The following is a 27,593-nucleotide window of genomic DNA, read 5'->3' as shown; positions in this document are numbered from 1 at the left end:
TTGTGACACCAACAGGTTTTGGCATACCCTCAGCTACCGGGAGCTATTAAAAATATAATAGGTAGCTTAGACAATTACAAAGGTCTGAGAGAAAACCAAGAGCTAAGGCAGGGTTGAATGGCAACATTCATCTCCTACACAAGGCCACCACTTCAAGACTGGGAGAGGTAGATATTTCTTCTAATACAGAGAAACTAAGTCAAGAAAAAATGAAGAAACAGAAGAATATGTTCCAAATAAAAGAAAAAGATAAAACCTCAGGGGAAAAAAAAACCTTAATGAAGCAGGGGTAAGTAATTTATCTGATATAGAGCTCATAATGGTCATAAAGATGTTCACCAAACTTGGGATAAGAATGAATGAACACGGGGATCCCTGGGTGGCGCAGCGGTTTGGCACCTGCCTTTGGCCCAGGGCGCGATCCTGGAGACCCGGGATCAAATCCCACGTCGGGCTCCCGGTGCATGGAGCCTGCTTTTCCCTCTGCCTATGTCTCTGCCTCTCTCTCTCTCTCTGTGACTATCATAAATAAATAAAAAAAAAAAAAATTAAAAAAAAAAAAAAAAAGAATGTATGAACACAGTGAGACTTCAACAAAGAGACAGAAAATACTAGAAAGTACCAACTAAAAGCCACAGAACTGAAGACTACAATAACCAAACTTAAAAACAGACTAGAGTGGTTCAACAGCAGGCTAGATGAACAAAGTAAAAGTTTCAGTTAGGGACACTTGATGGTGGCTCAGTGGTTGGGTCAGATGATAATCCTGGGATCAAGTCTCCAATCAGATTCCCCACAAGGAGCCTACTTCATCCTCTGCCTATATGTCTGCCCCTCTCTCTGTCTCTCATGAATAAATACATAAAATCTTAAAAAAAAAAATTTCAGTTAATTTGAAGATAGGACAGTGGACTTCATCCAATCAGAACAACAGAAAGAAAATATAATGAAAAAAAGGGAAGATAGCTTATGGGCCTTGGGGAACAACATCAAAAGACTAACATCCTATAGGAATCCCAGAAAGAGAAAAGAGAGATAAAGGGATAAAAAATTATTTGAAGAAATAATGCCTGAAAACTTTTTTAACCTAGAGAAGTAACCAGATATCCGGATCCAGGAAGCCCAGAAAGTTCCAAATAAGATGACTCCATGGAGACCCATACTAACAGATATTATAATTAAAATGTCAAAAGTCAAATACAAAAAAGAGAATCTCAAAAGCTACAAGAGAAAAGACAACTTGTTATGGACAAGCAGATGTTTTTTGTAAAAACTTTGCAGGCCAGAAGGGAGTGCCATGATTCAAAGTACTGAAGAAAAAAACTTCCAACCATGAATACATGAATAGTTATCATTCAGAACTGAAGAAGAGGTAAACAGTTTTCTAGACAAGCAAAAGCTTAAAAAGTACATCATCGCCAACTGGCTTTACATAAAAGGGCAGATGGATTTCTTCAAGCTGAAAAGAAAAGGTGCTAATTAGTAATAAGAAAACATATGAAAGATATCTCACAGGAAAGGTAAAAATACAGTAAAGGTAATGGTACTAACTTATAAAGTTAGTATAAAGGTTAAAAGAAAAAAGCGGGGCGGGGGTGGGGTGGGGGGGCAAGACAGCGGAGGAGTAGTGTCCTCACCTCACCGGGCCCCACCAACTTACCTGGATAACTTTCAAACCATCCTGAACACCTACGAACTCAACCTGAGATTTAAAAAGAGAACAGCTAGAACGCCTCAGAGAGAAGGGTTTTCGCTTCTAGCAAGGTAGGAAGGTGGAGAAAAAATAAAAAAGGAATCCAGTGGGGGAGGGGCCCATGTGGAGCCGGGCTAAGGGGGTGGCGAGAGCCTGGGGACAGGGGGGCCCCCAGCACCGGAGAAGTGGGAACTTTAAAAATCTGCACCAGGATTCTTCCCCAAGGGAAAGGCGCTCAGCAGGGAAACCCGGCAGGACCGCAGAGGGGACAAGAACACCTCCAGTCTCCCGGGGTCGCCCGAGGAGGGGCGCAGGAGAGAGCGGCCCACACACCCCCAGGCCGAGCTCAGTAAAGGGCTGGAGCCCGCGCCCGGGGGTCCTGGGGAGAAGCCGGTGGGTCGGGGGGGGCTCCGGGAGGAGGGGGCTGCGCCCTGCTGCCTTGGGGGCTCCCGGGAACGCAATCCCAGGGTCCCAGAGGACACGGTCCAGGATCCTGTGTCCCCCCCCCTCTGGGGACAGGCAGAGGCAGGGAGGGCACAGGACAGTGGGGAGCTCCTGCCCCCGGCGCCCCCAGGCTGTGCGGATCAGCGCCCCCCACCCCGGGAGCACGTAGGCCAGTGCGGACTGGGAGCTGCGGTGGTTACTGCGGGAGCTGACTCCAGGGCTGGGGACCTGGCCACCGCCAGTGGTGGTGTTCCTCCTGGTATCACCCTGTGCCTGGGAGTGGCAGGGCCCCAGAGAACAGGGGCCCTCACGGGGTCAATAGCTCCCACTGAGCCCGGCACTGGCGGGGCGGGGCAGCTCCCCCAGGTGCACACACCTGAGAGTCAGCACAGCAGCCCCTCCCCCAGAGACCAGCTGGAGGGACAGGGGAAGAACAGGTTCTTGGCCGAGCAGTGCTGGAAAGCTCCAGGGGAAGTCAAGGGATCTAAGTATATAGAACCAGAGGGTACCCCTCCTATTTTTTTTCCTTTTTCCAGTACAACTTGTTTTTATATCAGAATGTAAATTTCCAATTTATTTCTCTTTTCCCACCTTAACTACGATATTTTACCTCCACTTCATTTTTAAGATTCTTCCTTTTTGACTTTCATATTTCAATGACAGGTCCTAGAGGATTTTCCACCTCTAGATTCCCTTCAACATACTCAACTTAATTTTGGGAGATATACAAGATTTTTTTGTTTTGTTTTGTTTTTTGTTTTCTCTGGCTCATTTTGTTCTACAATGGCAGAAGTTAATACCTTTTAAAACATGACCAGCATGCACCCAGAACCTAATGGTGCTGGTTCATTCTGTGAGATTTATCATTCCCATTCTGCTGTGCTCCCCCCCCCCACAAGTATTTCTGGTTTATATAAATTTGGGACTGAGCATCTTCTAACACACAGAACTTAATATACTCAGAAACAAGAGGATCACCCTCTAGAGCCCCTCAAGCAGACTACATATTCCCTCCACTACAACTTTGTCACCACCACCACCTCCCAGTCCACCCTGGTTTTTTTTTCTTTGTTTTTTTTTTTTTTTTTTTTTTTTTTTTTCTCTTCAGATTCTTGGCCTTTTACTTCTTACTACTTTAAAATTTGGTTTTCACTTTAGTGGTCCTTTTGTTTTATTTTATTCTGATCTTTGTATTAAATTCTGGTCTCTGACCTCAGCAGAATCATCTAGGGTGAAATTTACTTAGGTTGTGGTTGATAGTCTTGACTCAGCCCACTCATACAGCCACTCTGCATTGAGCAAAATGACGAGAAAGAAGAACTCACCTCAAAAGAAAGAATCAGAAACACATAATTTGGATTACAATTCGATGTCAAAAGAAGCACAATTATAAAGCTAATGGTGGCTCTGGAAAAAAGCATAAGGGAATCAAGAGACTTCATGACTGCAAAATTTAGATCTAATCAGGCTGAAATTAAAAATCAATTAAATGAGATGCAATCCAAAATGGAGGTCCTAATGACAGGGTTAATGAGGTAGAAGAAAAAATGAGGGACATAGAAGACAAGTTGATGGCAAGGAAGGAGGCTGAGGAAAAAAGAGAAAAACAAAAGACCATGAGGAAAGGTTAAGGGAAATAAATGATAGCCTCAAAAGGAAAAATCTACATATAATTGGGGTTCCAGAGAGTACCGAGAGGGACAGAGGGCCAGAAAGCATATTTGAACAAATCCTAGCTGAGAACTTCCCTAATTTGGGGAGGGAAACAGGCATTCAGATCCAGGAGATGAAGAGGTTCCCCCCCCAAAATCAATTAAAACCGTTCAACACCTTGACATTTAATAGTGAAACTTGCAAATTCCAAAGATAAAGAGAAAATCCTTAAGTAGCAAGAGACAAGAGATCCCTAATTTGTATGAGGAGAAATATTAGATTAACAGCAGACCCCTCCACAGAGACCTGGCAGGCCAGAAAGGGCTGGCAGGATATATTCAGGATACTAAATGGGAAGAACATGCAAGCAAGAATACTCTATCCAGCAAGGCTCTCATTCAGAATAGGAGGAGAGATAAAGAGCTTCCAAGATAAGCAGAAACTGAAAGAATATGTGACCACCAAACCAGCTCTACATGAAACATTAAGGGGGTCCCTGTAAAAGAAAGAGGAAGCCCAAAGAAATAATCCACAAAAACAGAGACTGAATAGGTATTACGATGACACTAAATTCACATCTTTCAATAGTATCTCTCAACGTGAATGAGCTAAATGATCCCATCAAAAGATGCAGAGTTTCAGACTGGATAAAAAAGCAAGACCCATCTATATGCTGTCTACAAGAGATTCATTTTAGACCTAAGGACACCTCCAGCCTGAAAATGAAAGGGTGGAGAACAATTTACCATCAAATGGTCCTCAAAGAAAGCTGGGGTAGCAATCCTCATATCCAATAAATTAAAGTTTGTCCCAAAGACTGTAGTAAGAGATGATGAGGGACACTATATCATACTTAAAGGGTCTATCCAACAAGAAGACCTAACAATCATGAATATTTATGTCCCTAATGTGGGAGCTGCCAAGTATATCAATTAATAACCAAAGTAAAGAGACAGATAATAACACACTAATAGTAGGAGACATCAACATGGCACTTTCTGAAAATGAAAGATCTTCTAAGCACAACATCACGAAAGAAACAAGAGCTTTAAATGATACACTGGACCAGATGGATTTCACAGATATATACAAAACTTTGCATCGAAACACAACTGAATACACATTCTTCTCAAGTGCACATGTAACTTTCTCCAGAATAGACCACATACTGGGTCACAAATCAGGTCTCAACTGACACCAAAAGATTGGGATTGTCCCCTGCATATTTTCAGACCATAATGCTTTGAAACTAGAACTCAATCACAAGAAGAAATTTGGAAGAAACTCAAACATGTGGAGGTTAAAGAGCATCCTGCTAAAAGATGAATGAGTCAACCAGGAAATTAGAGAAAAATAAAAAGATTCATGGAAACTAATGAAAATGAAGATACAAACATTCAAAATCTTTGGGATACAGCAAAAGCAGTCCTAAGATGGAAATACATAGCAATACAAGCATCCCTCAGAAAATTGGAAAAAACTCAAATACACAAGCTAAGCTCACACCTAAAGGCACTGGAGAAAGAACAGCAAATAAAACCTATACCAAGGAGAAGAGAGTTAATAAAGACTCGAGCAGAACTCAATGAAATAGAGACCAGAACTGTAGAACAGATCAACAAACCAGGAGTTGGCTCTTTGAAAGAATTAATAAGATAAACCATTAGCCATCCTTATTAAAAAGAAAAAAGACTCAAATTAATAAAATCACAAATGAAAAAGTAGAGATCACAACCAATACCAAGGAAATACAAAAAATTTTAAAAACGTATTATAAGCAGCTATATGCCAATAAATTAGGCAATCTAGAAGAAATGGACGCATTTCTGGAAAACCACAAACCACCAAAATGAACAGGAAGAAATAGAAAACCTGAACAAGCCAATAACTAGGGGAGGAAATTGAAGCAGTCATCAAAAACCTCCCAAGACACAAAAATGCCAGGGGAATTCTATCAAATGTTTAAAGAAGAAATAATACCTATTCTACTAAAGCTGTTCCGAAAGATAGAAAGGGACAAAATACTTCCAAACTCGTTTTATGAGGCCAGCATCACCTTAATTCCAAAACCAGACAAAGACCCCACCAAAAAGGAGAATTATAGACCAATCCCCCTGATGAACACAGATGCAAAAATTCTCAACAAGATACTAGCCAATAGGATCCAACAATACATTAAGAAGATTATTCACCATGACCAAGTGGGATTTATCCCCAGGATGCAAGGCTGGTTCAACACTTGTAAAGCAATCAATGTGATAGAACATAACAAGAGAAAAAACAACCATATGATCCTCTCAATAAGATGCAGAGAAAGCATTTGACAAAATACAGCATCCATTCTTAATCAAAACTCTTCAGAGTGTAGGGATAGAGGGAACATTCCTCAGCATCTTAAAAGCCATCTACAAAAAGCAAATATCATTCTCAATGGGGAAACACTGAGAGCCTTTCCCCTAAGATCAGGAACAGGACAGGGATGTCCACTCTCACCACTGCTATTCAACATAGTACTAGAAGTCCTAGCCTCAGCAATCAGACAACAAAAATAAATTAAAGGCATTCAAATTGGCCAAGAAGTCAAACTTTCCCTCTTTACAGATGACATGATACTGTACACAGAAAACCCAAAAAACTCTGCCCCAAGATTGCTAGAACTCATACAGCAATTCGGCAGTTTAGCAGGATACAAAATCAATGCCCAGAAATCAGTGGCATTTCTATACACTAACAATGAGACTGAAGAAAGAGAAATTATGGAATCAATCCCATTTACAATTGCACCCAAAGCATAAGCTACCTAGGAATAAACCTAACCAAAGAGGTAAAGGATCTATACCCTAAAAACTACAGAACACTTCTGAAAGAAATTGAGGAAAGACACAAAGAGATGGAAAAATATTCCATGCTCACGGATTGGAAGAATTAATATTGTGAAAATGTCAATGCTACCCAGGGCAATTTACACATTCAATGCAATCCCTATCAAAAATGCCTTGGCCTTTCTTCAGAAAGTTGGAACAAATAATCTTAAGATTTTTGTGGAATCAGAAAAGATCCCGAATAGCCAGGGGAATGCTGAAAAAGAAAACCAGAGCTAGGGGCATCACAACGCCGGATTTCAAGTTATAGTACAAAGCTGTAATCCTCAAGACAGTGTGGTACTGGCCCAAAAACAGACACATAGATCAATGGAACAGAATAGAGAACCCAGAAATGGGCCCTCAATTCTATTGTCAACTAATATTCAACAAAGCAGGAAAGACTATCCTCTAGAAAAAGGACAGTCTCTTCAATAAATGGTGCTGGGGAAATTGGACAGCCACGTGCAGAAGAATGAAACTAGACCATTCTCTTACACCATACACAAAGATAAACTCAAAATGGATGAAAGATCTGAATGTGAGACAAGAATCCATCAAAATCCTAGAGGAGGGGCAGCCTGGGTGGCTCAGCAGTTTAGTGCTGCCTTCAGCCCAGGGCCTGATCCTGACAACCCAGGATCGAGTCCCACGTTGGGCTCCCTGTGTGGAGCCTGCTTCTCCCTCTGCCTGTGTCTCTGCCTCTCTCTCTCTCTCCCTCTCATGAATAAATAGGTGAAATCAGAAAGAGAGAGAGAAAGAAAGAAAGAAAAGAAAGAAAAAAACAGAAAAAAGAAAGAAAGAAAAGAAATCCTAGAGGAGAACACAGGCACCACCCTTTTTGAACTTGGCCACAGTAACTTCTTGCAAGATACATCTATGAAGGCAAGGGAAACAAAAGCAAAAATTAACTATTGGGATTTAATCAAGATAAAAAGCTTCTGTACAGCAAAAGAAACTGTCAACAAAAATAAAAGACAACCTACAGAATGGGAAAAGATACTTGCAAATGATATATCAGATAAAGGGCTAGTATCCAAGATCTATAAAGAACTTATTAAACTCAACAGCAAAGAAACAAACAATCCAATCATGAAATGGGCAAAGGACACGAACAGACATTTCACCAAAGAAGACATACACATGGCCAACAAGCACATGAGAAAATGCTCCACATCACTGGCCATCAGGGAAATACAAATCAAAGCCACAATGAGATACCACCTCACACCAGTGAGAATGGGGAAAATTAAGACAGGAAACAACAAATGTTGGAGAGGATGTGGAGAGGATGTGGAGAAAGGGGAACCCTCTTACACTGTTGGTCAGAATGTGAACTGGTACAGCCACTCTGGAAAACTGTGTGGAGGTTCCTCAAAGAGTTAAAAATAGAGCTACCCTACGACACAACAATTGCACTGCTGAGGATTTACCCCAAAGATACAGATGCAGTGAAAAACTGAGACACCCGCACCCCAATGTTTATAGCAGCAATGATCACAATAGCCAAACTGTGGAAGGAGCCTCAGTGTCCATTGAAAGATGAATGGATACAGAAACTGTGGTCTATGTATACAATGGAATATTACCCAGCCATTAGAAATGACGAATACCCACCATTTGTTTCAACATGGAGAGAACTGGAGGGTATTATGCTGAGTGAAGTAAGTTAATTGGAGAAGGACAAACATTATATGGTCTCATTCATTTGGTGAATATAAAAAATAGTGAAAGGGAGTAAAGGGGAAAGGGGAGAAAATGAGGGTGAAATATCAGAGAGGGTGACAAAATGAGAGACTCCTAACTCTGGGAAACAAACGGGGGGTAGTGGAAGGGGACATGGGAGGGGGGATGGGGTGACTGGGTGACTGGCACTGAGGGGAGCACTTGACGGGATGAGCATGGGGTGTTATACTATATGTTGTCAAATCGAACTCCAACAAAAAAATATATATATCCCAAAAAAAGAAAAATTAAAAGTAACTATAATAATTAGTTAAGGAACACACAGGATAAAAAAATGTAAAATGTGATATCAAATACATAAAACAAGGGCGAAGGGAAGGACACTAAAAATGTAGAGCTTTAGCATGCAAACAAACTTAACTTGTTATCAACTCAAAATAGACTGCTATATATATATGGGTTATTATATGTAAGCCTCATGTAACCACAAAGGAAAATCCCATAGTTGATACACAAAAGATAAAGGAACCTAAGCATACTAAAGAAAGTCAAACCACAAGTGAGAGAGCAAGAGAAGAAAAAAGGAACAGATGGGAACTACAAAACAGCCAGAAAATAATTAACAAAATGTCATAAGTACATAATTATCAATAATTACTTTAAGTGTAAATGGAATAAATTCTCCAACTATAAAACCTAGAATAGTTAAATAGGTAACAGAACAAGAGCCATTTCATGTGCTTCCTACAAGAGACTTCAGATGTAAGAACAAATAAGACTGGAAGTAAAAGGATGAAAAGGGAATTCTATGCAAACGAAAGCCAAACAAACTGGGGTCACTATATTTACATCAAATAAACTAGGTTTTAAAGTAAAGACTATAATAAGAGACAAAGGGCATTACATAATGACAAAAGTCAATCCAACAAGATAATTTAATATTTGTAAATATTTATTGATCCAGTATAGGAATACCTAAATACATAAAGAAAATGTTCATAGACCTAGAGGGAGAAATAGACAGCAATACAATAATATTTGAGGACTTTATTACCCCATTTACATCAGTGGATAATCCAGACATAAAATCAGTAAGAAATATTGGCTTTAAATGACACATTAGGGGCAGCCCGGGTGGCTCAGCGGTTTAGCACCACCTTCAGTCTGGGGCCTCATCCTGGAGACCCAGAATCGAGTCCCACGTCGGGCTCCCTGCATGGAGCCTGCTTCTCCCTCTGCCTGTCCCTGCCTCTCTCTCTCTCTCTCTCTGTCTCTCATGAATAAATAAAATCTAATAAATAAATAAATAAATAAATAAATAAATAAATAAATAAATAAATAACACATTAGACCAGATAGACCTAACAGATTTATATAGAATATTCCACCCAAAAGCAACACAATACACATTCTTCTCAAGTAGACGGGGGGACATTCTCCAGGACAGAACATATGTTAGGCCACAAAATAAGTCTTAATAAGTTTATGAAGACTGAAATCATATCAAGTATCTTTTCTGAACACAATGATATGAAACTAAGAATCAATTACAAAAAGAAAACTGGAAAATTCATAAATATGTGGATATTAAAATGCTACTAAACAACCAACTGGTCAAAGGAAAAATCAAAAAATGCTTTGAGACAAATGAAAATGGAAATACAACTGACCAAAATGTATGCACTGCAACAAAAAGAGTTCTCACAGGTAAATTCATAGCAATAAATGCCTACCTAAAAGAAAAAAAACAAAAAAAAAAAAAAACTCAAACAATTTAACTTTACATTTCCAGGAACTACAAAAAGAAAAAGAAACAAAACCTAAAGTTAGGGCAGCCCCGATGGCGCAGCGGTTTAGCACCGCCTGCAGCCCAGGGTATGATCCTGGAGACCCTGGATCGAGTCCCATGTCAGGCTCTCTGTATGATGCCTGCTTCTTCCTCTGCCTGTCTCTGCCTCTCCCTCTCTCAGTCTCTATGAATAAATAAATAAAATCTTAAAAAAATAAAATAAAAAACCTAAAGTTAGTAGAAGAAAGGACATGAAGATCAGAGTGGAAATAGAGACGAAGAAGACAATAGAAAAGATCAATGAACATAAAAGCTGCTTCTTTGACAACAAAATTGGGAAATGTTTAGCCAGACTTACCAAGAAAAAGGGAAGATTCAACAAAAGTCAGAAATGAAAGAGGAGATGTCACAACTAATACCACGGAAGTACAAAGGATTACAAGAGACTACTAAAAACAATTATGTGCCAACAAACTGGATAACCCAGAGGAAATAAATTCCTAGAAACATACAACCTACCAAGACTAAATCATGAAGAAACAGAAAATCTGAACAAACTGATTACTTAAAAGGAGATAGACTCAGTCATCAAAAACCTCCCAAAAAACAGAAGTCCAGAGCCAGACAGATTAGATTCAGTGGAGAAGTCTATCAAACATTCAAAGTACAGTTAATACTGATCCTTCTCAAACTCTTCCAAGAAATAGAAGAAGGAATGCTTCCAAACTCATTTATAAAGCCAGCCATTACCCTAATACCAAAACAAGACAAGGGTACCACAAGAAAAGAAAATTACAGGCCAATATCCCTAATGAACATAAATGCAAAATCCTCAACAAAATATTAGCAAACCAAATTCAACAATACATTAAGGATCATATACCATGTTCAAGTGGGATTTATTCCAGGATGCAAGGATGGTTCAACATCTACAAATATATCAATGTGATATACTACATTAACAAAATGAAGTGTAAAAATCATATGATCATCTCAAGAGATGCAGGAAACATTTGACAAAATTCAACATCCATTCATGATTGAAACCCTCAACAAAATAGGTTTGCAAGAAACATATCTCAACACAGTAAAGGTCATATAAGAAAAACCTATGGCTAACATCATAGTCAATGGTGGAAAACTGAGAGCTTTCCCCCCTAAGATCGGGAACAAGACAAGGATGTCCACTCGCCTCACTTTTATTCAACATGGTACTGTAAGTCCTAGCTACAGCAATCAGACAACAAAAAGAAATAAAAGGCATCCAAATTGACAAAGAAGTAGTAAAACAGTCACTATTTGTGGATGACATATTATACATAGAAACCCTAAATACTCCACCAGAAAACTGTTAGAACTAACAAAGAAATTCAGTAGATATGCAGGATACATAACCAATATACAAAAATCTGTTGTGTTTCTAAACAATAATAATGAACTAACAGAAAGAGAAATTGAGAAAACAACTCCATTTACAATTTCATCAAAAAGAATAAAGTACCTAGTGATAAATTTAACCAAGGAGGTGAAAGATCCGTATATTGAAAACTATAAGACATTAACAAAAGAAACTGAAGACGACACAAATAAATAGAAAGATATTCCATACTCATGGATTGGAAGAATCAGTATTGTTAATATGTCTAAATTACCCAAACAACATACAGATTGAATACAATCTCTATCAAAATTCCAATGACATTCTTCACAGAACTGGAACAGACTATCATAAAATTGGTATGGAACACAAAAGACCCTGAATAGCTAAAGCAATCTGAATAAGGAAGAACAAAGCTGGAGGCACACTCTCTGATTTCAAACTGTATTACAAAGCTATAGTAATCAAAATAGTATAGTATTGTCAAAACACAAACACATAGATCAATAGAACAGAACAGATAGCCTAGAAATAAACCCACACATATATGGTCTATTAATTTATGACAAAGGAGCCAAAAAGAATGGGGAAAACATAGTCTTTCCAATAAATAGTGACAGTAAAATTGGACAGCCACATGTAATAGAATGAAACTGGGCCACTATATTACAATACACACAAAAATTAACTCAAATGGATTAAAGACTTGTATATAATACCTGAAACCATAAAACTCATAAAGAAGACATGAGCAGTAAACTCCTTGACATAGATCTTAGTGATGATTTTTTTAAAATCTGACACCAAAAGTAACAAAAGCAAAAACAAACAAGTGGCGCTATTTCAAACTAAAAGGCTTCTGCATAGCAAGGAAAACATCAACAAAATCAAACGGCAACCTACTGAATGGGAGAAAATATTTGCAAGTCATATGTCTGATAAGAGGTTAATATCCAAAATAAAGAACTCATACAATTCAATAGCAAAAAAAAAAAAATTCCAATTAAAAAATGGGCAGAAAATCTAAGTAGACATTTTTCCAAAGAAAATATTCAGAGAGCCAACAGGTACATGAAAAGATGCTCAACATCATTAATCATTAGGGAAATGCAAATCAAAACCACTACTTCACACCTATTAGACTGGCTATTTTCAAAAGACAGGAAATGACAAGTGTTGGTGAGTATGTGGAAAAAAGAGAACCATTGTGCACTACTGGTGCAAATGTAAATTGGTGCAGCTACTCTGGAAAACAGTATGGAGATTCTCCAAATGCAAATGTAAATTGGTGCAGCTCCTCTGGAAAACAGTATGGAGAGTCTCCAAAAAGAACTACCATATGATCTAGCAATTCCACTCCTGGGTATTTACATGAAACAAATGAAATGAAAACACTAACTCAAAAGATATCTGCACCTCCATGTTCCTTCATTACAGTATTATTTATAACAGCCAAGATACTGAAATAACCTAAGTGTCCATCAATGGATGAATGGATAAAGAGAATACGTGACATATAACCCAGAATATTATTCAGCCATAAAGATAATAAAATATTGCCATTTGTGACAACATGGATGGACTTATTGTGCTAAGTGAAGTCAGAAAGACAAATACCACATATCACTTATATGTGAAATTTCCACATTTTATCCTAATGGGAGTGGCAAAATTTTACAGTAGGGTTTGCAGAGTGTGAAAAGGAGTTAATTAGGAAGTAAAGCATTTCAAGGCAATTATAACGGTTCAATGGAAAGGGGCAATCATGCATTGGTAGTAGCATCCACCTACAAGTTTGTGCAATTTTCCCTAACAATGCTTGACAGTTTGAGAGCATGCAGAGAAAACATTCATTTCATAATATAGGTTGATGGGTCAGAAGGATACAGGGAACTGAGAGTGCTGGTGAGAGTTAAAAATCAGTAGGATAGTAATGAGCCACCGGCCTGCAGGCTTTGATGATAGTAAGAACACACTAAATGAGCAAAGGCATCAGAGAGATCAAATGAGAGGGAATTTTGGTCAAAATAAATTTCTAAATTCAAGATTTCAAGATAGCAGAGTACAGGGTGAATTATGGCAACAGAATTTTAATTGGCCTTTCTACCTGTCTTTGCCCTTCCCCCGTTCATTATCCACACTGCCGAAAACATATTTTCCAATAAAAGTATCATCTCTCCCCACCCTCAAACTTCAATCCTCCAGATGAATTCAATCAAAAGCCAACTGAAAAGTCTTAATTATCACCTCTATTACCCTGTTAGTTAATATCTCCTTCCTCTCACTCTTGCCCAATCCTTTTTTTTTTTTTTTTAATTTTAAGATTTATTTATTTGAGAGAGAGAACACATACAAGTTGTGAGGAAGGGCAGAGGGAGAGAGAATTCAAAGCAAACTCTCCATGGAGTTTGGAGCTCTATGGAAGGTTTGATCTCAAGGACTCTTACATCATGACCTGAGCCAAAACCATGAGTCCAACCCTCAACCTACTGAGCCATCCAGGTACCCCTCCCACCATTCTTATTCAAACTTTCATAGTTCTAGTTTTCACATTGTGTTTTACTTTACGAGTCTGTCTTCCCCACTAGATTCTGAATTCCTTAAAAGCTGGAACCAAGTTTTAATCTTCTTTTAATCCATATTTCAACAGCCTTCCTGATATATTCAACTCTGGCATTTCTTGTTTACTCATCTTTAATGATGGTTTGAGGAAACTTTTTTCTTTTCAAATTTTTATTTAAATTCTAGTTAATATATAGTTTATATATTAACTATATAACTATATAGTTAGTTAATATTAGTTTCAGGAGAACTTATTGACTCATCAGTTATATATAACACCCAGAGCTCATCATAACAAGTGCCCTCCTTAATAGTCCTCATCCATTTGGCCCATCCCCTCCACCTGCCTCCATCAACCCTCAGTTTGTTCCCTATCTTTAAGAGTCTCTTATGGTTTGCTTCCCTCTCTTTTTTGTTCTTCCCATTGGTTCATCTGTTTTGTTTCTTAAATTCCACATACAGTATTTGTTTTTCTCTGATTTATTTAGCTAGGCATAATACATTCCAGCTCCAACCACGTCATTGCAAACGGCAAGATTTCATTCTTTTTGATGGCTGAGTAATAGTCCACTGTATATGTATCACATCTTCATCCATTTATCAGTCAAAGGACATCTGGGCTCTTCCATAGTTTGGCTATTGTTGATAATGCTGTTATAAATATCAGAGTAGGAGCACCTGGGTGGCTCAGCTGGTTGGGCAACCTGCTCTTGATTTCAGCAGGTCATGATCTCAGTGTTGTGGGAATGAGCCTGACATTGGCTCCAGGTTCAGTGTGGAGTCTGCTTGTCCCTCTTCCTCCCCACCACTAGTGAGCTTTGCTCTCTTTTGCTCTCTCAAAAAAATAAATGAAATATTCAAAAAAAAAAAAAATCAGGGCGTGTGTACCCCTTTGAATCTGTATTTTTGTATCCTTTGGGTAAATATCTAGTAGAGCATTTGCTAGGTCATACAGTAGTTCTATTTTTAACCTTTTGAGGAAACTCCATACTATTTTCCAGACTTGCTGCACCAGTTTGCATGCCCACTAACAGTATAAGAGGGTGGGGAAAACACTTCAGGCTACTTGCCCATTTTTGTGGTTTATTTAAAACTAAATCAATAATATGATCTACAATTACACTTAACCAGCCACACTGTAGTATGTTACCATACACTGATGCAAATAATTAAAGGAGATTAGTTATTTCGGTTCTTCCAAGTTTTGAAACTCCCACTCTTCCCTTAGGATACTTCATTTACTACTTGTGACATGTGTTTAAATTATGAGTGCAAACAAAGGACACCAGTGTCAACCTGTATTTTTGAAAAAATTAATGAAACAAATTTTTCCCATGTTAGATAAAATACAAACCAAACTTCCAATATTTTTTCTGCACTCTAGTGGATCATATTGCACACCCCAATGAAGTACATATACCACCACTTTAGATGTCATTGGTTTAGACATGAGGTAATGAACACCTTGTCAGCCACTAGGAAAAAAAAAAAATTAAAACGCATATCATACTACCTACTATACCATTTTTATAAAGGGTTTGTTTATTAAGCTATAAATTTTGGAGAACACTTCAGGTATTCAGTACTTTGTATGATTTTTAAAATACTGCTTTCATAACACTTTGTACTGGAATAAGTTAGTGTAGGTGGCAGAAAAAGAAAGCATTAAAAGTTGATCTAGAACTCTTACAGAAAGACCAAACCTCGAAATTAGAATTCAGGTTACTAGGTACAGGCTGGAAGTGAACATTTAAAAGCACTCTGGATTCCTCCTTGGCATTTCACCACACTTTGCTTATTCAATTTCTGTTTTACCAGATTAGTCACAAACTCCCGTGACAGCAAGGGCTATCTGTCTTGTTGCCTGCCATATTTCTAGCCACAAGACTAATGCTGTATGGCACATAGATGTCCAAAAAATATTTACTGAATGAATGCATAAAAGAATGAAGTGGTGGGCAGCCCCAGTGGCTCAGCAATCTAGAGCTGCCTTCAGCCCAGGGCCTGATCCTGGAGACCCGGATCGAGTCCCGCGTCGGGGACTCTCTCTCTGTGTCTCTCATTAATTAAAAAAAAAAAAAAAAATCTTAAAAAAAAACAAAAACGAAGTGGTATAATTGAAGTCATGATTAAGAAACTAATGAAAGAAAAGAGAACAAAAAAGTGCTAAACATTCAACTTAAAAAATATGTACAGTAAAGCCATCAGAAGTGCTAGCAGAATAGAATGCGCAAGTCCAGGAGGTAGAGGGAAAACCAGGAAATTATAAGGGTCTCTAAAGGAGTGCATCGTTGGAAAGGTGGTGACTAGTCACTGTGAAGTCTGAGAAAAAGCCGATGAGTTAATCAAGAGGATAACTGGCAACCTCAAGAATGCTATTTAGGTATAGTTATAGCAGTGTAAGTCAACTGCATTCAAACAGGGAAGAAATGGATAGTAAGGAAATGGAAGTCTTATGATTTTGTCAGTGAAACAACAGAAACAGTATTATAGCCCGGAAGGGCTCAATAGGAAGAAGTGAACAGTTTGTTGTTGTTTTCAAGTTAGGAAGATCTACATGTTTGAGGAAGAGGATTCAGAATTTTTTCCTTTAATGGTGGACACAGTCTTGTGATCCTAAAATAGAACAATTATGCCATAGATTATGGCAAATATACCTATTGTGAAAGTAGACGTCTAGAAAAAAGTGCTTTTCTATATAAAAATCTAAAATGGACAGTAAGTGAAAAACAAGATTCCTGATTACACATTTCCTTATTTCTGGGAAAACAGATGACAGATACATGAAGTGGTTTCCGTCTTGGAGACTCATTCTTTTGGAGTTACCTTAGAAAGAAGCAGTTGCTTCTGTCACCACCACAAAAAAAAAAAAAAAAAAAAAAAAGAACACGGATATTTTTATATGTATCTGCTGTTCGTTATGTCTTTTAGGAAGTAATCGTTCAGCCTTTAATAACAGCTAGGGCTTCTGAGACTGCTTCAGTAAATCACTTAAGTGCGAACATGGGCTCGTCTCGTTGCCTGCTGGGCCTGCATTTTCCCAGCCCTAATGTCAAAGACACAGCGACAAAAAAAAAAAAAATAACATGGACTGTTTTCTTACTCTTGAAATACTGTCTCTCCCTCTGTGCTAGCACCTATTTTAACTTAATTCAAGCTTAGGCTGTATCATGAAAGATGCTTAGGAAGTTACATGGGATCGTGGGCTCCTGAACAGATTCCGCATCATATTCTCGTTTGTCATTAGAATTCCCCAGGCTGGGGCAGCCCGGGTGGCTCGGCGGTTCAGCGCTGCCTTCGGCCCAGGGCGTGACCCTGGAGACCGGGGATCGGATCCCGCGTCGGGCTCCCTGCCTGGAGCCTGCTTCTCCCTCTGCCTGTGTCTCTGCTTCTCTCTCTGTCCCTCATGAGTAAACAAAATCTTTAAAAAAAAAAAAAAAGAAAGAAAGAATCCCCCAGGCTGGCTGTTAGGGCTTAAGAGTTAATCTATCTCACTCACCACTTTATACTTCTATGTGTCCTCCACCTGGCACTTCGTGTCCCCCGTCACCAGACTTTTGCACATAGGAGGCCTAGAGTGTTGCTCCGGTAATCCAGGCAGTCACAAAGTCCCTGCAGCTGCAAACTGTTAAAAGAGCTTCAGGTGGGGGCGTGAAGACCCGGACGGTTGTCAAGTAACCGAACTGCGAGCTTCTTGCGGCCCGGGACAGTCTTGACCAGCCCCTGCCTCAGTCCTGGTGCACAGAAGACCCCCGATCATGCTGAATCAACAGCCGACTCGGTGGGGACTATAACTTCAACCCTATTCTGCAGCCGGGTGCTACAGCATGACAGCGAACTGCTGGTTCTGATCTCACGGAGGGTGTAATCCGACGCTACAATTTTCCAATTTTCTCTTACAACAAAAAAAGGGGGACGCCCGGGTGGCTCAGCGGCTGAGCGCCGGCTTCGGCCCAGGGCGAGATCCCGGAGTCCCGAGATCGAGTCCCGCGTCGGGCTCCCTCTGCCTCGCTCTCTGGGTCTGTCATGAACAAGTAAATAAATCTTTAGAAAAAAAAGGGGGGGGGGATAATTGGGGTTATCTCTGCTTGCGGTTTCCAGGGGCTTCACCTGCACGCCGACCACAGCCACTCGGCTCTGGAGGCTGCGGCGCGACCTCCCGGCGGCGCCGCGGCCCCAGCTTCCGGCGCGCCCCGCGACTGCGCCGCCGCGACCCAGGAGGGGTCGCTGTTCCCGCGAGAGCCTCTGGAAAGGCTCCACCCCGCGGCGGGCGCCGGCTTCCTCCGCCCGAGGCCCCGCCCCCCATGGCGGATTACCGGCGCGTCAGTGTCCCGCACGCCCCCCGCGGCTGGCGCCGACGCTAACGCTCAGCTCCCAGCGCCTCGGGCTCGGCCGCCGCCCCCCAAACCCCCCCGCCCCCCCCGGGGCGCGCGGCCCGCCCCGAGGCCCTCGCTCGCTCGCTCTCCTCGCCCCACCCTCTCGCTTCCCCTTCGCGGAAACGACAGCTGCGGCGGCGGGCCTGGCGCCGCCTCCCTCCACCTACCACGTCTGCCCCCGCCACTCCCTCCCGGCGCACCAGCCCGGCTGCCGCCCAGCATGAACATCATGGACTTCAACGTGAAGAAGCTGGCGGCCGACGCGGGCACCTTCCTCAGCCGCGCAGTGCAGGTACCGCGGCGGGCGGGGGCCGGGGGCTGGGAGGAGGGGCGGCGGCGCTCTCCGCACCGGTTCCCCCGGGCGGGCGGGCGGGCCTGCGGCCGGAGGCCTGGGTGCTGGGTGCTGGGCGCGGCCTGCTTCCCCTCCGGGGCCCCGCGGCCGTCTTCCAGGCCCCCTGGCGCTCCACCGCCGCTTCTCCGGAAGCGAGGCCGGGTGGGGCCGGGGCCCGGAGCTCCCCCCGCGGCGCTCCCGCCCCGCGGCGCCGGCGCCGGTGCGAGGGCCCTTGGAGCCGCGCGCAGCGGCCGAGGGACGGACTTCCTCGCACCGCCCCCACCTTCCCTCAGGTCGGCCTCGCTCTCGCCGCCGCGTCCCAGAAGTCTCCTTTTCCGTCAGCCGCCCGTCTCCCTGACAGGACGGTCACCGGTGGGCGTCCCGCTCCGCCGAGGCCCCGGGAGGCCCGGCCTTCGGGGGTTCCCGCTCACGCTGAGAGTGGGAAGCAGCGGCGGCTGCCGGACGCGGAGAGGAGCCGGGGGTGGGGGTGGGGGGTGGGGGTGTGGGGGGGGCGCCGTTGTCGCCAGTTCTGCGTTTCAGATGTAGCTCTCTGGCGGCGTTGCGCAGTCAGGGAGGCGTCCGCCCTGGGGACCCGGGGACGGTTTTCCCCCGTCGTCGCCCACATTATGCCGACTCCGTTAAATCTGTGAACAGACGTAGAATTTCACCACAACACGAGTTACAAGCCAGCCGGCGTTTTAAGGCAATGGCATAGTCCCGGCAGAACAACATTCTCCTCTGTGAAGAGAAAACAAAAACTAGTTTTCTGACAGGCCTACCAAAACAGATAACCGCGGTGTAAGTCACGCGTCCGGCGTTTACTACTCTGTCTCCTTTGCCCCCAGTTTTGTTGTTAGAGTTGCTCTTACAGTGCACTGTTCCTGGCGAAATAAATGAAGAAGAAGGAAGAAAAAGGGGGGGGGGGGCGGAATGGAAGAACTAGAGCGAAGTAATAGCTGCTTATGTTGTGGGGAAAAAACTGTCACACAGTTGCAAGGCATTTGACAGATTATCCTATCTAATTTTGCCAGATGTTGTGAGCTCCTATTATATATGAGGAGGCCGCCTCAGAGAGGTTAAGAAACTCGCTTAACTTGCACGGCTAGTAAGCTTGCTGTCTGGTGTGCTGCTGGTTGCAGGCTGCTCCTCTCTTCCAGGGTAGGCTTTGCAGATAGAGAGTAGTAAGAATACAACAGGCTGGAGAGACCTTAAATATCGCCTGGTACTCGAATCTCAGCATTTCAGTCACATTGAAGCAAGTAGCGGTTAAGGCATGCGAAATTCCTTCTTGGTCTTGATTTCTAAATTCTGACATCTGCATAGTAAGTGATAGGCTAGCTCCCCTTTCTCCATGAAAATATAAGCTATGTTGTGAAGACATTGAGTGGAACGGTTAAAATAATTTCTTGATTTAAATTAACCTACTTTGAATAGCTCAGAGACGGAGGGCAAGAGAACGAGTGGTTGAAGGTCTGAAATGAATTTGATATATGAGACTTAATGTAACCTGAAAAGAGGCCCTTGGTGTTGTTTATTTCTGATTCCCAATGATTTTGTTTGCTGAGTGGAGATTTGACATTATGATGACACTGTTTTAAAGACAGGTCTGTTTTCAGGTACATAATCCACCGTTTAAATAGGACACGTGTACTAGAATTTGATTTAAATTGTTGGTAGCCTTTATTTAAAAAATCTAGCAAAGCTCTCAAAAGATGTAGTTCCTAGATGAATTTCAGTTACTCATAGTTTCACATTCTTTAGTTTTTAAAGTCTATGCTAATCTGTTAGCTATCAAATAATTTTCACTATTAAATACTTCTATGCCTATACCGTGTCTGCCTGACACTACTATTTTGGACACTGGTGATAATACCAGTATATAAAATTAGCAAGACATCTGCACTCCTGGAGCTTACAATCAAACAGTAAATACATCAGATGATAGAGAAAAAAGGTCACAGGTGATAAGTTAATGGCGGGGGGGCGGGGGGCGGGTGGTGGTGGCAATTTTTGCCATCTTATTTAGACATAAGATTACGACAAGCCTTTCTAGTAGGATCAAATTCCAAGAGACCTCAAGGAAGTGATAGTTCAGTTTTTTGGAGGAAAAGCACTTTAGGCAGAAGGAAAAAGTCCAAATACTTTGAGGTTCTGGCGTACTAGGGACATCAGTTAGGGAGCTGTAGCCATAGCATAGGCAAAAGGTGATAGAACGTAGGTGAGAGAGATGATATCATAGAAGGTTCAGAATCTTTTCAGTATGGTTCCCAAATTGGCTGTAGGTTAGGAAGGAAAGATGAGTTAAGGATGACTGTAAGGTTTTGGCTTGAGCCATATACTGAGAAGGGATAGATTTCAGGAGGAACAGACTCCTTCAATATGTCTTTTTTACATTAAGTCTGTATCTGTTAGAAATAGTTTCTGAAATATTTATGTATAAACTATAGCATGTCTGAGGATTTCTTTAAATATTCCAGAAGAGAAAAAAGGGGACTAGTTGAAACATTGGCAGAATGTTGACAGTTTTGAAGTTGAGTTTCAATATACTATTACACTTTTGAATGTTTGACATTTTGCACAGTACTGGGGGCTTTTTTATTACGTAAGAAAAAAATTAATTCCAAAATGTAACACGTGAAATTTGGAATGTTGTGTGGTAATTTTCAACAAAAACACTATTTTGTCATTTTAGTATTTAGTCAATAATTGAATTCCCAGTCTAAATTGCATTGACATCCGTATAGTGTCAAGTGCCAAGTTTCATGCTAAGAATAGGGTAAGAGCTATGCCAGTTACTCATTATAAGCAATAAGAACAGAAGGAATGGAATTCAGCTTTCTCATTTCTAAATAATAATTTCTATTCAAATTAAATTATACCTTAAGGAATAGATCATTCTCTGGGTGACCGACTGCCATATCTTTTTTCATTCTACTTAAAAATTTTTAGGTTAGAAACTAAGCATTTTCTGTTTTAAAAAAGAAAAACTATTACACAAATGAGTTTCATCACTCTACTCTCATAACATCTGTTTATATGCCATGCAACTTTGAAAAAATGTTGAGGTAAAAATTATAATCAGTAAGAACATACATTCCTTAACACTCTGTTTGGATGTTTTTGTTATTCTTAACTCCCTCAAAATGATAGAATACAAAAGCATCAGGTAATTTGTCCTCCATAAGTTACTTTATTAGTGTCTTAAAAGCCATTTATTCTTACTATCTGTATTTTTGGTCCAGACGCCTGTGTTGAGCATTATATACTCCTTTCCTGCCTTGTCTTTTCTCTCATATATACTGTATTCCTATCAAATTATTTTTTTAATTTCCAAAATACATTGTACTTTTCTAACGCTAGACTTGACTGGTCTTACAGTCTCATCTTGAATGCCCTCCGACCCCTCCCTCTGTCTTTCCTTCCTTCCAGATAAAACTCCAAGCCCATCTCAGACCACAAGAGCTTGATGTGAATTCCTGTGTTATTTTTCAATTCCGTATGATCATGTGGCACTTTTCTTGGAATGAACTGTTATGTAAAGTCACTTAGAGCTGTAAAATTGTTACTATATGGCTTTCACATCTTTATATTAAGATTGTATGTCCTGAGGAATCAACTTTGTTTCTTCTTTCCCTCTCATGGTATCCAACATTGTTCTTTTAAAATTTTTTATATGATTTTAACCAGGCAGGGTATCTATATGAAAGATACTCTTTGAATCGTGTAGCATGTTAAATAATTTTGTTATTTTTATTAGTATTTTCTAACATTATGTCTGCTGAACTTGAAGTTGACTAATGCCAGTCTAAAAGATTAAACTATTCTCGGGCACCTGGATGGCTCAGTCGGTTAAGCGTCTGCCTTCCACTCGGGGTCCTGGGGATCAAGCCCCAAGTCTGGCTCTCTGCTCAGCGTGGAGCCTGTTTCTCCCGCTCCCTCTGCCTCCCTATCCCTCCCACTCCCCCTGCTTGTGCTTTCTGTCAAACAAATAAAATCTTTAAAAATAAATATTAAACTGTTTAATTCAACCTATATTTATTGAGTACCTCTTGGGTGCTTGGCACTGAAGTGCAAAGATGAATGAGACCTAGTTGTTGCCCTCAAAGACTTAGTAGTCCAGTCCCGGTTTGTCATAATTATTTCTTTTTCTTTGTAATAAATATCCATTTTGTGAAGTACTGTTCTGTTACTTCATTTGATAAATGTTTCAAGTGGACACATTTTTACTTGATATTGAAGCAAATCTGCTCAATGTCTTTAAAATAAGACCATATGCTTTCCAAAATAAAATATTTTCAACTGCAATTACTTAGTTTCTTTTTAATTTTCTAACATTTCCTCTGAACTAACTCCTGAAGTTATACAATGAACTTCATGAGTACGAGCTATTTTCTGAGGGAGAAAAGTCTTTAAAGTTTAGTTGCAAGCTTGGCTTTCATCCTCGATTTAATTTAGGGGAACAATGGTGTGTCTAAGCTGGAGAGGTAAAATGAATATGATGCTGCCCTCCTGTTAGATCCTATCTGGATGGAATTCCTACTTGGCCAAACATTTGCCCAAGCCCTTTTGAAACCCTGTTTCCTTTATGGAATTTAAACTGCAGCAACTTCACCATTCTCTCAAATTCTAATAAATAAAACATGTCACATTTAAAGTCCGTACGTTTACTCATTATGTAAAAACTTTGCATATTTAGTGTTACCCTAAACTTCACATACTTGGGTGTTTTTGGTGTTAAATCTAGTAGACTACTAGATAGAAGATGGTTTGTTAACCTGACGTTAAAATAATCACCTGTGAGCTTAGAATGGTAGTTCTCAGTCTTAGTTGCACTTAAAATTACCAGAGGAATCTTTACAGGCTGCACCCCAGTCTAGTTAAGTAGAATCCTTGGGCTTCAATTTAGCATCATTGTTTTTGAAAGCTCCCCCAGGTAATTCCAAAGAGCAGCCAAAATTGAGAATAAGTTGAGAAGGATCTACTTTACAGTCTACTAATACATTATAATCAGAATTCATGTCATATGTTTTCTCCTAGCAAGTTCAGATAACTTTTAAAATATTACTTCACCCAGTCAAAGAATTGATGAGAGTTCATACTAAAAAGATGTCTTTCATCTCAAAGCCTTTTTACCTATCCTTTTCTCTTTGGGGTAAAGCATGGTATGGAAAGGAGGCTCCCTTTTTCATACTGCAGGTTATATGCCTATCCTATAGTAAAGGAACACAGTGCCTGGCATGTATGGTGGCTGACACAAAGACCGTCCTTTCCTTAAAACAATGTTTAGAGAAAATATGTAAAGAGAGAGGATATATAAAGAGAAGCTCTCTGTTCTCATGTCATTTTACTGCATTACTAATGAAATAATTATGAAAGAGTTATCAAATTATGTCTTGAAGAATGTTGGATTTGGATTTCTGTGACATTCTGACTTTCATTGTAGGTTGTTTTCACAAAGGTTTTTATTAAAACTAGTAAACATTCATTAAAATGCTTAAAATCAACTGTTTTTTAACAGCTGTTATCAGGAGACTACAAACTTAGTAATGATTTTAGACTTAAATATGTTAAAGTTTTAAGAGTAAAATGTTAAATTTTTGGTAATTAGGAAAAGGATTTTTTTTTTTAGGAAAAGGATTTTTTTAAAGAAAAAAGGTCTTTTGTCTTTTTCAGAAGTGTACCATTATTATCATTTTATGTTTCTTAAGATCATAAAATCCTTGATGGCAAGAACCATGTCATGTGCTGATTATACATCTCACATTCGATAGAAGAAAATATATAACTCATAAATATTTTAACAATTTAAATTTTCTAAATTTAGTTGATACAACTCATCATTTTCTATAGCAGATGCTTTTCTAAATATATTAGAGAAAAATATATTAGAGAAAAATGTATATATTAAATACATTGATACCTTAATGTGTCATACCTTCTGATTAATCATGGAAAAAACATTCTTACACCCCCCCCCCACAGTAAAGTCTAGGGAGAATAAAATCATACCATGTCTTTTACAATTATATATTTAATAAAAAACATGTGATGATGATATTAGCCGTGTTTTTCTATACCCCAGTCTTTTTTTGCTCATTCCAGATAGGATAAAATTTACCCTTAATTTGATGATTATTGAAAATCATGTAGGAAGCCAAGGTGGACTAGAAGATCCAGCTGACCAGAGTCCTGTGAACAAAGACACAGGGGCAAGGAAGAACTGAAATATATTTGTATAACGGTAATAGAAAATGTTTCTTGAAAAAGTATTATACGGGAAGTCTTATAGCGTAATGAGACTGTGATTCAAACAGATGTGGAATTGAATCATGATACACCATAGGCAAAATGTTCATCACTAAAGTTTTGATTGTTACCTATGATTATAATGGGGTTTTTTTGGGAGTATTTGATATAAAATTCACAGCTTAGTCTATGGCATTTTCCAATTTATACTAAGCCCTAACACTGTTAAAAATACAGAAATACAAAGTTATTATAAATGATATTGAGAAAAATGTTAAAAACAAATTAGAAGATAAAACAAGACCATATATAACATACTGGAATTCACATACAGAGATAGGTAGAGTAAAATTTTGAATAGCAACTGTTTTTACTCTCAGAAAATGCAAGTAAATACCAGATCTTACTACTGGTACTTCATACATCACTCAAGTGGGCTTTACTACAGAATTCCTGTTTTCTAAACTGGTTTTCTATAGTCAGACTTTTATCTCACTCAGGCTTAAGCATACTTTGGGTTTTGTTTTTTTACCCTTCTTATCTAAAATACTAAAAACCTCCTTACATTTATAGGATCTTACATTTTACATTGTACAATTGCCCAGACTTTTTATAGGATCTTACATTTTGCATTGTACGATTGCCCAGACTTTTACAAAAATGAATTGTTGCAAATTCTCAGCTTTGCTCTGTTATACTTTCACACTCTTTTTACTAACAAAGTATTTAATGAAAGTTAAATGTAAGGTAGTATAATGAGAATTATAAAGAAAATATTAAATAAGCAAACAGGCCTTCTAACTTGAAGTTTGAAATATTTTATTTTCCAAATAATTAACTTTCTAATTGTTGGTTCTCTGAAATGTTATTGGGAGAAAACTTGCCCTGAAACTTGACTTGTGTTAGGTAAACTTTGTTTCTTTAGTTGCTATTTATAAACAGTTTTTTAGTAATTTCTAGCCTATACCTTTAATTCCAGTGTTTCTAAAACATCTGTTAGATAAAGCTTAGCATGATTTTATGAAGAAAATATGCCTGTAAGTTTATATTGTTTAGATGTTTTTCATTTGGCTCTCCTATAATAGCAACCATGTCTTCTAGTTCTTAGCAGAATGCCTTATACAAAAACCTCCTAAATATTGATTTTTAAGTTATAAATCTATTAATTGTTGTTTTAATCTGTTCTTGGTTAAATATAAGTTAAGGGCATCTATAAAAAATTAATATATATAAAAGTGCTAATGTGACTGGAAGATAAGTCATCAGAGAACTCTGTAACCTTCCCTTAGATCTTTATATGCCTCATTTCTTAGAGTTTGCTCTCAGGTCAATCGTTACCTGCTCAGAGTAGCTATTTCTCTAACCACCCATATCTCACACGCCTCAAACTCCTGTTTCCCCTTTCCAGGCCCACATTGCATATCCCTCTCCCCTTGAAGCCTTCCCTGATTCTCCTGTTTCCCCCTCTTCCTGAAGAATGAATTCTTCCTTCCTCTATCCTCAAATTAATTAATTTGTTCAGTTAATTGTTCAGTCACTCACTCAAGAAATAATAGGAGCACCTTACGTCAGTCCTCTGTCCACTGTCTTTTTTTTGTGTCCTTATTATCAAATTATTGTTTGCCCCCATTAAAATGTAAGCTTCCTAAGACCAGAAACCTGTCTGGTTTGGGGGGGGGGGGGGGGTTGGTGTTTTGTTTTGTTTTGTTTTTTTTCCCTGCTGAAACCCTTGTGCTTAAACTAGTGCCTGGCACATATGAAGGTGCTTAATATTTGTTGAAGGAATGAATGGAATAAAAAAAATACATATACTTTTGTGTTTAAAGATTTATTTATTCATGAGACACACAGAGAGAGGCAGAGACACAGGCAGAGGGAGAAGCAGGATCCTCTCAGGGATCCTGATATGGGACTCGAACCCGAGACTCTGAGATCATGCCCTGGCCCAAAGGCAGATGCTCAACTGCTGAGCCACCCAGGCATTCCCTCCTTTCTTATTAAGGTGCTAAAAGTTAGGATTTTTTCTCTGCTGGTAGATCATCCTTTATAGGTGATGTTCACCTGAGTGTATTCCCCCTTTTCTTTTCCTTCTGTTGATTGCTTAACCATTAGAGGTAGACCTTGAACTTGTAAAATCCTAATCTATCCCTCTATAGAAGGTCTGTAGCCTCTAATCTTCAGGGATATGTAGAGAATACCATAGTTCTTTCTTAAGAGTGAAATTGAAGTAGTTACCTAATTGACCTTGGCATCAGGATTTTGATCTTTTGCCTAGGGCATCTCCTATTCCTATCCTCAGTTACAGTACACTGCAAGATTGTGGGCTTAGGCAATAGCTTTGGAACTACTCTTCTCCATTCCACCCACTGGGTCAGGGCTTGGCCACAGGCCAGTCTCAAAAAGACCTAAGGCTTTACAAAAGCTATTGAAACTTTTATTTCTAGGCCCTGAACAAGACTTTCAGTGGGGGGGTGTAACCAAACTCTTAAGAACAACATTCTAGAGGACTTTTTAGCTAAAGATGTTAACATAATCAGCAGAAAGTATTAGACCAATAAGAAGAATGCTAAAAGA

The 27,593-nt window shown here is 39.8% G+C and overlaps 1 protein-coding gene and 1 long non-coding RNA gene across 11 annotated transcripts in view; one reads left to right on the top strand and one right to left on the bottom strand.

Annotated features, from left to right (window-relative positions):
- The window catches only part of LOC119872280, a 50,021-nt gene extending 31,959 nt beyond the window's left edge, over nt 1-18,062 (bottom strand). For all 5 annotated transcript variants that reach the window (XR_005361312.1, XR_005361311.1, XR_005361313.1 and 2 more), the window contains exon 1: nt 17,566-18,062. This is a non-coding gene — a long non-coding RNA (uncharacterized LOC119872280). The remainder of the gene's footprint in view (nt 1-17,565) is intronic.
- Nucleotides 18,063-18,365: 303 nt separating this feature from the next.
- SH3GLB1 (SH3 domain containing GRB2 like, endophilin B1) overlaps nt 18,366-27,593 on the top strand; it is a 33,007-nt gene continuing 23,779 nt past the window's right edge. For 4 of the 6 annotated variants that reach the window (XM_038541469.1, XM_038541468.1, XM_038541467.1 and 1 more), the window contains exon 1: nt 18,366-18,734. In XM_038541469.1, coding sequence (XP_038397397.1) covers nt 18,663-18,734 — 72 coding nt within the window. In that variant the 5' untranslated portion in view covers nt 18,366-18,662. Of the gene's footprint in view, nt 18,735-19,304; nt 19,572-24,990; nt 25,015-27,593 lie in introns of those variants that run through there. The other 2 variants (XM_038541470.1, XM_038541471.1) reach the window with 2 other exon arrangements.

Source organism: Canis lupus, chromosome 6 (genome assembly GCF_011100685.1).
Source record: "Canis lupus familiaris isolate Mischka breed German Shepherd chromosome 6, alternate assembly UU_Cfam_GSD_1.0, whole genome shotgun sequence".
NCBI classification, from domain to species: domain Eukaryota; kingdom Metazoa; phylum Chordata; class Mammalia; order Carnivora; family Canidae; genus Canis; species Canis lupus.
This window is presented reverse-complemented; position numbering and strand designations above follow the sequence as displayed.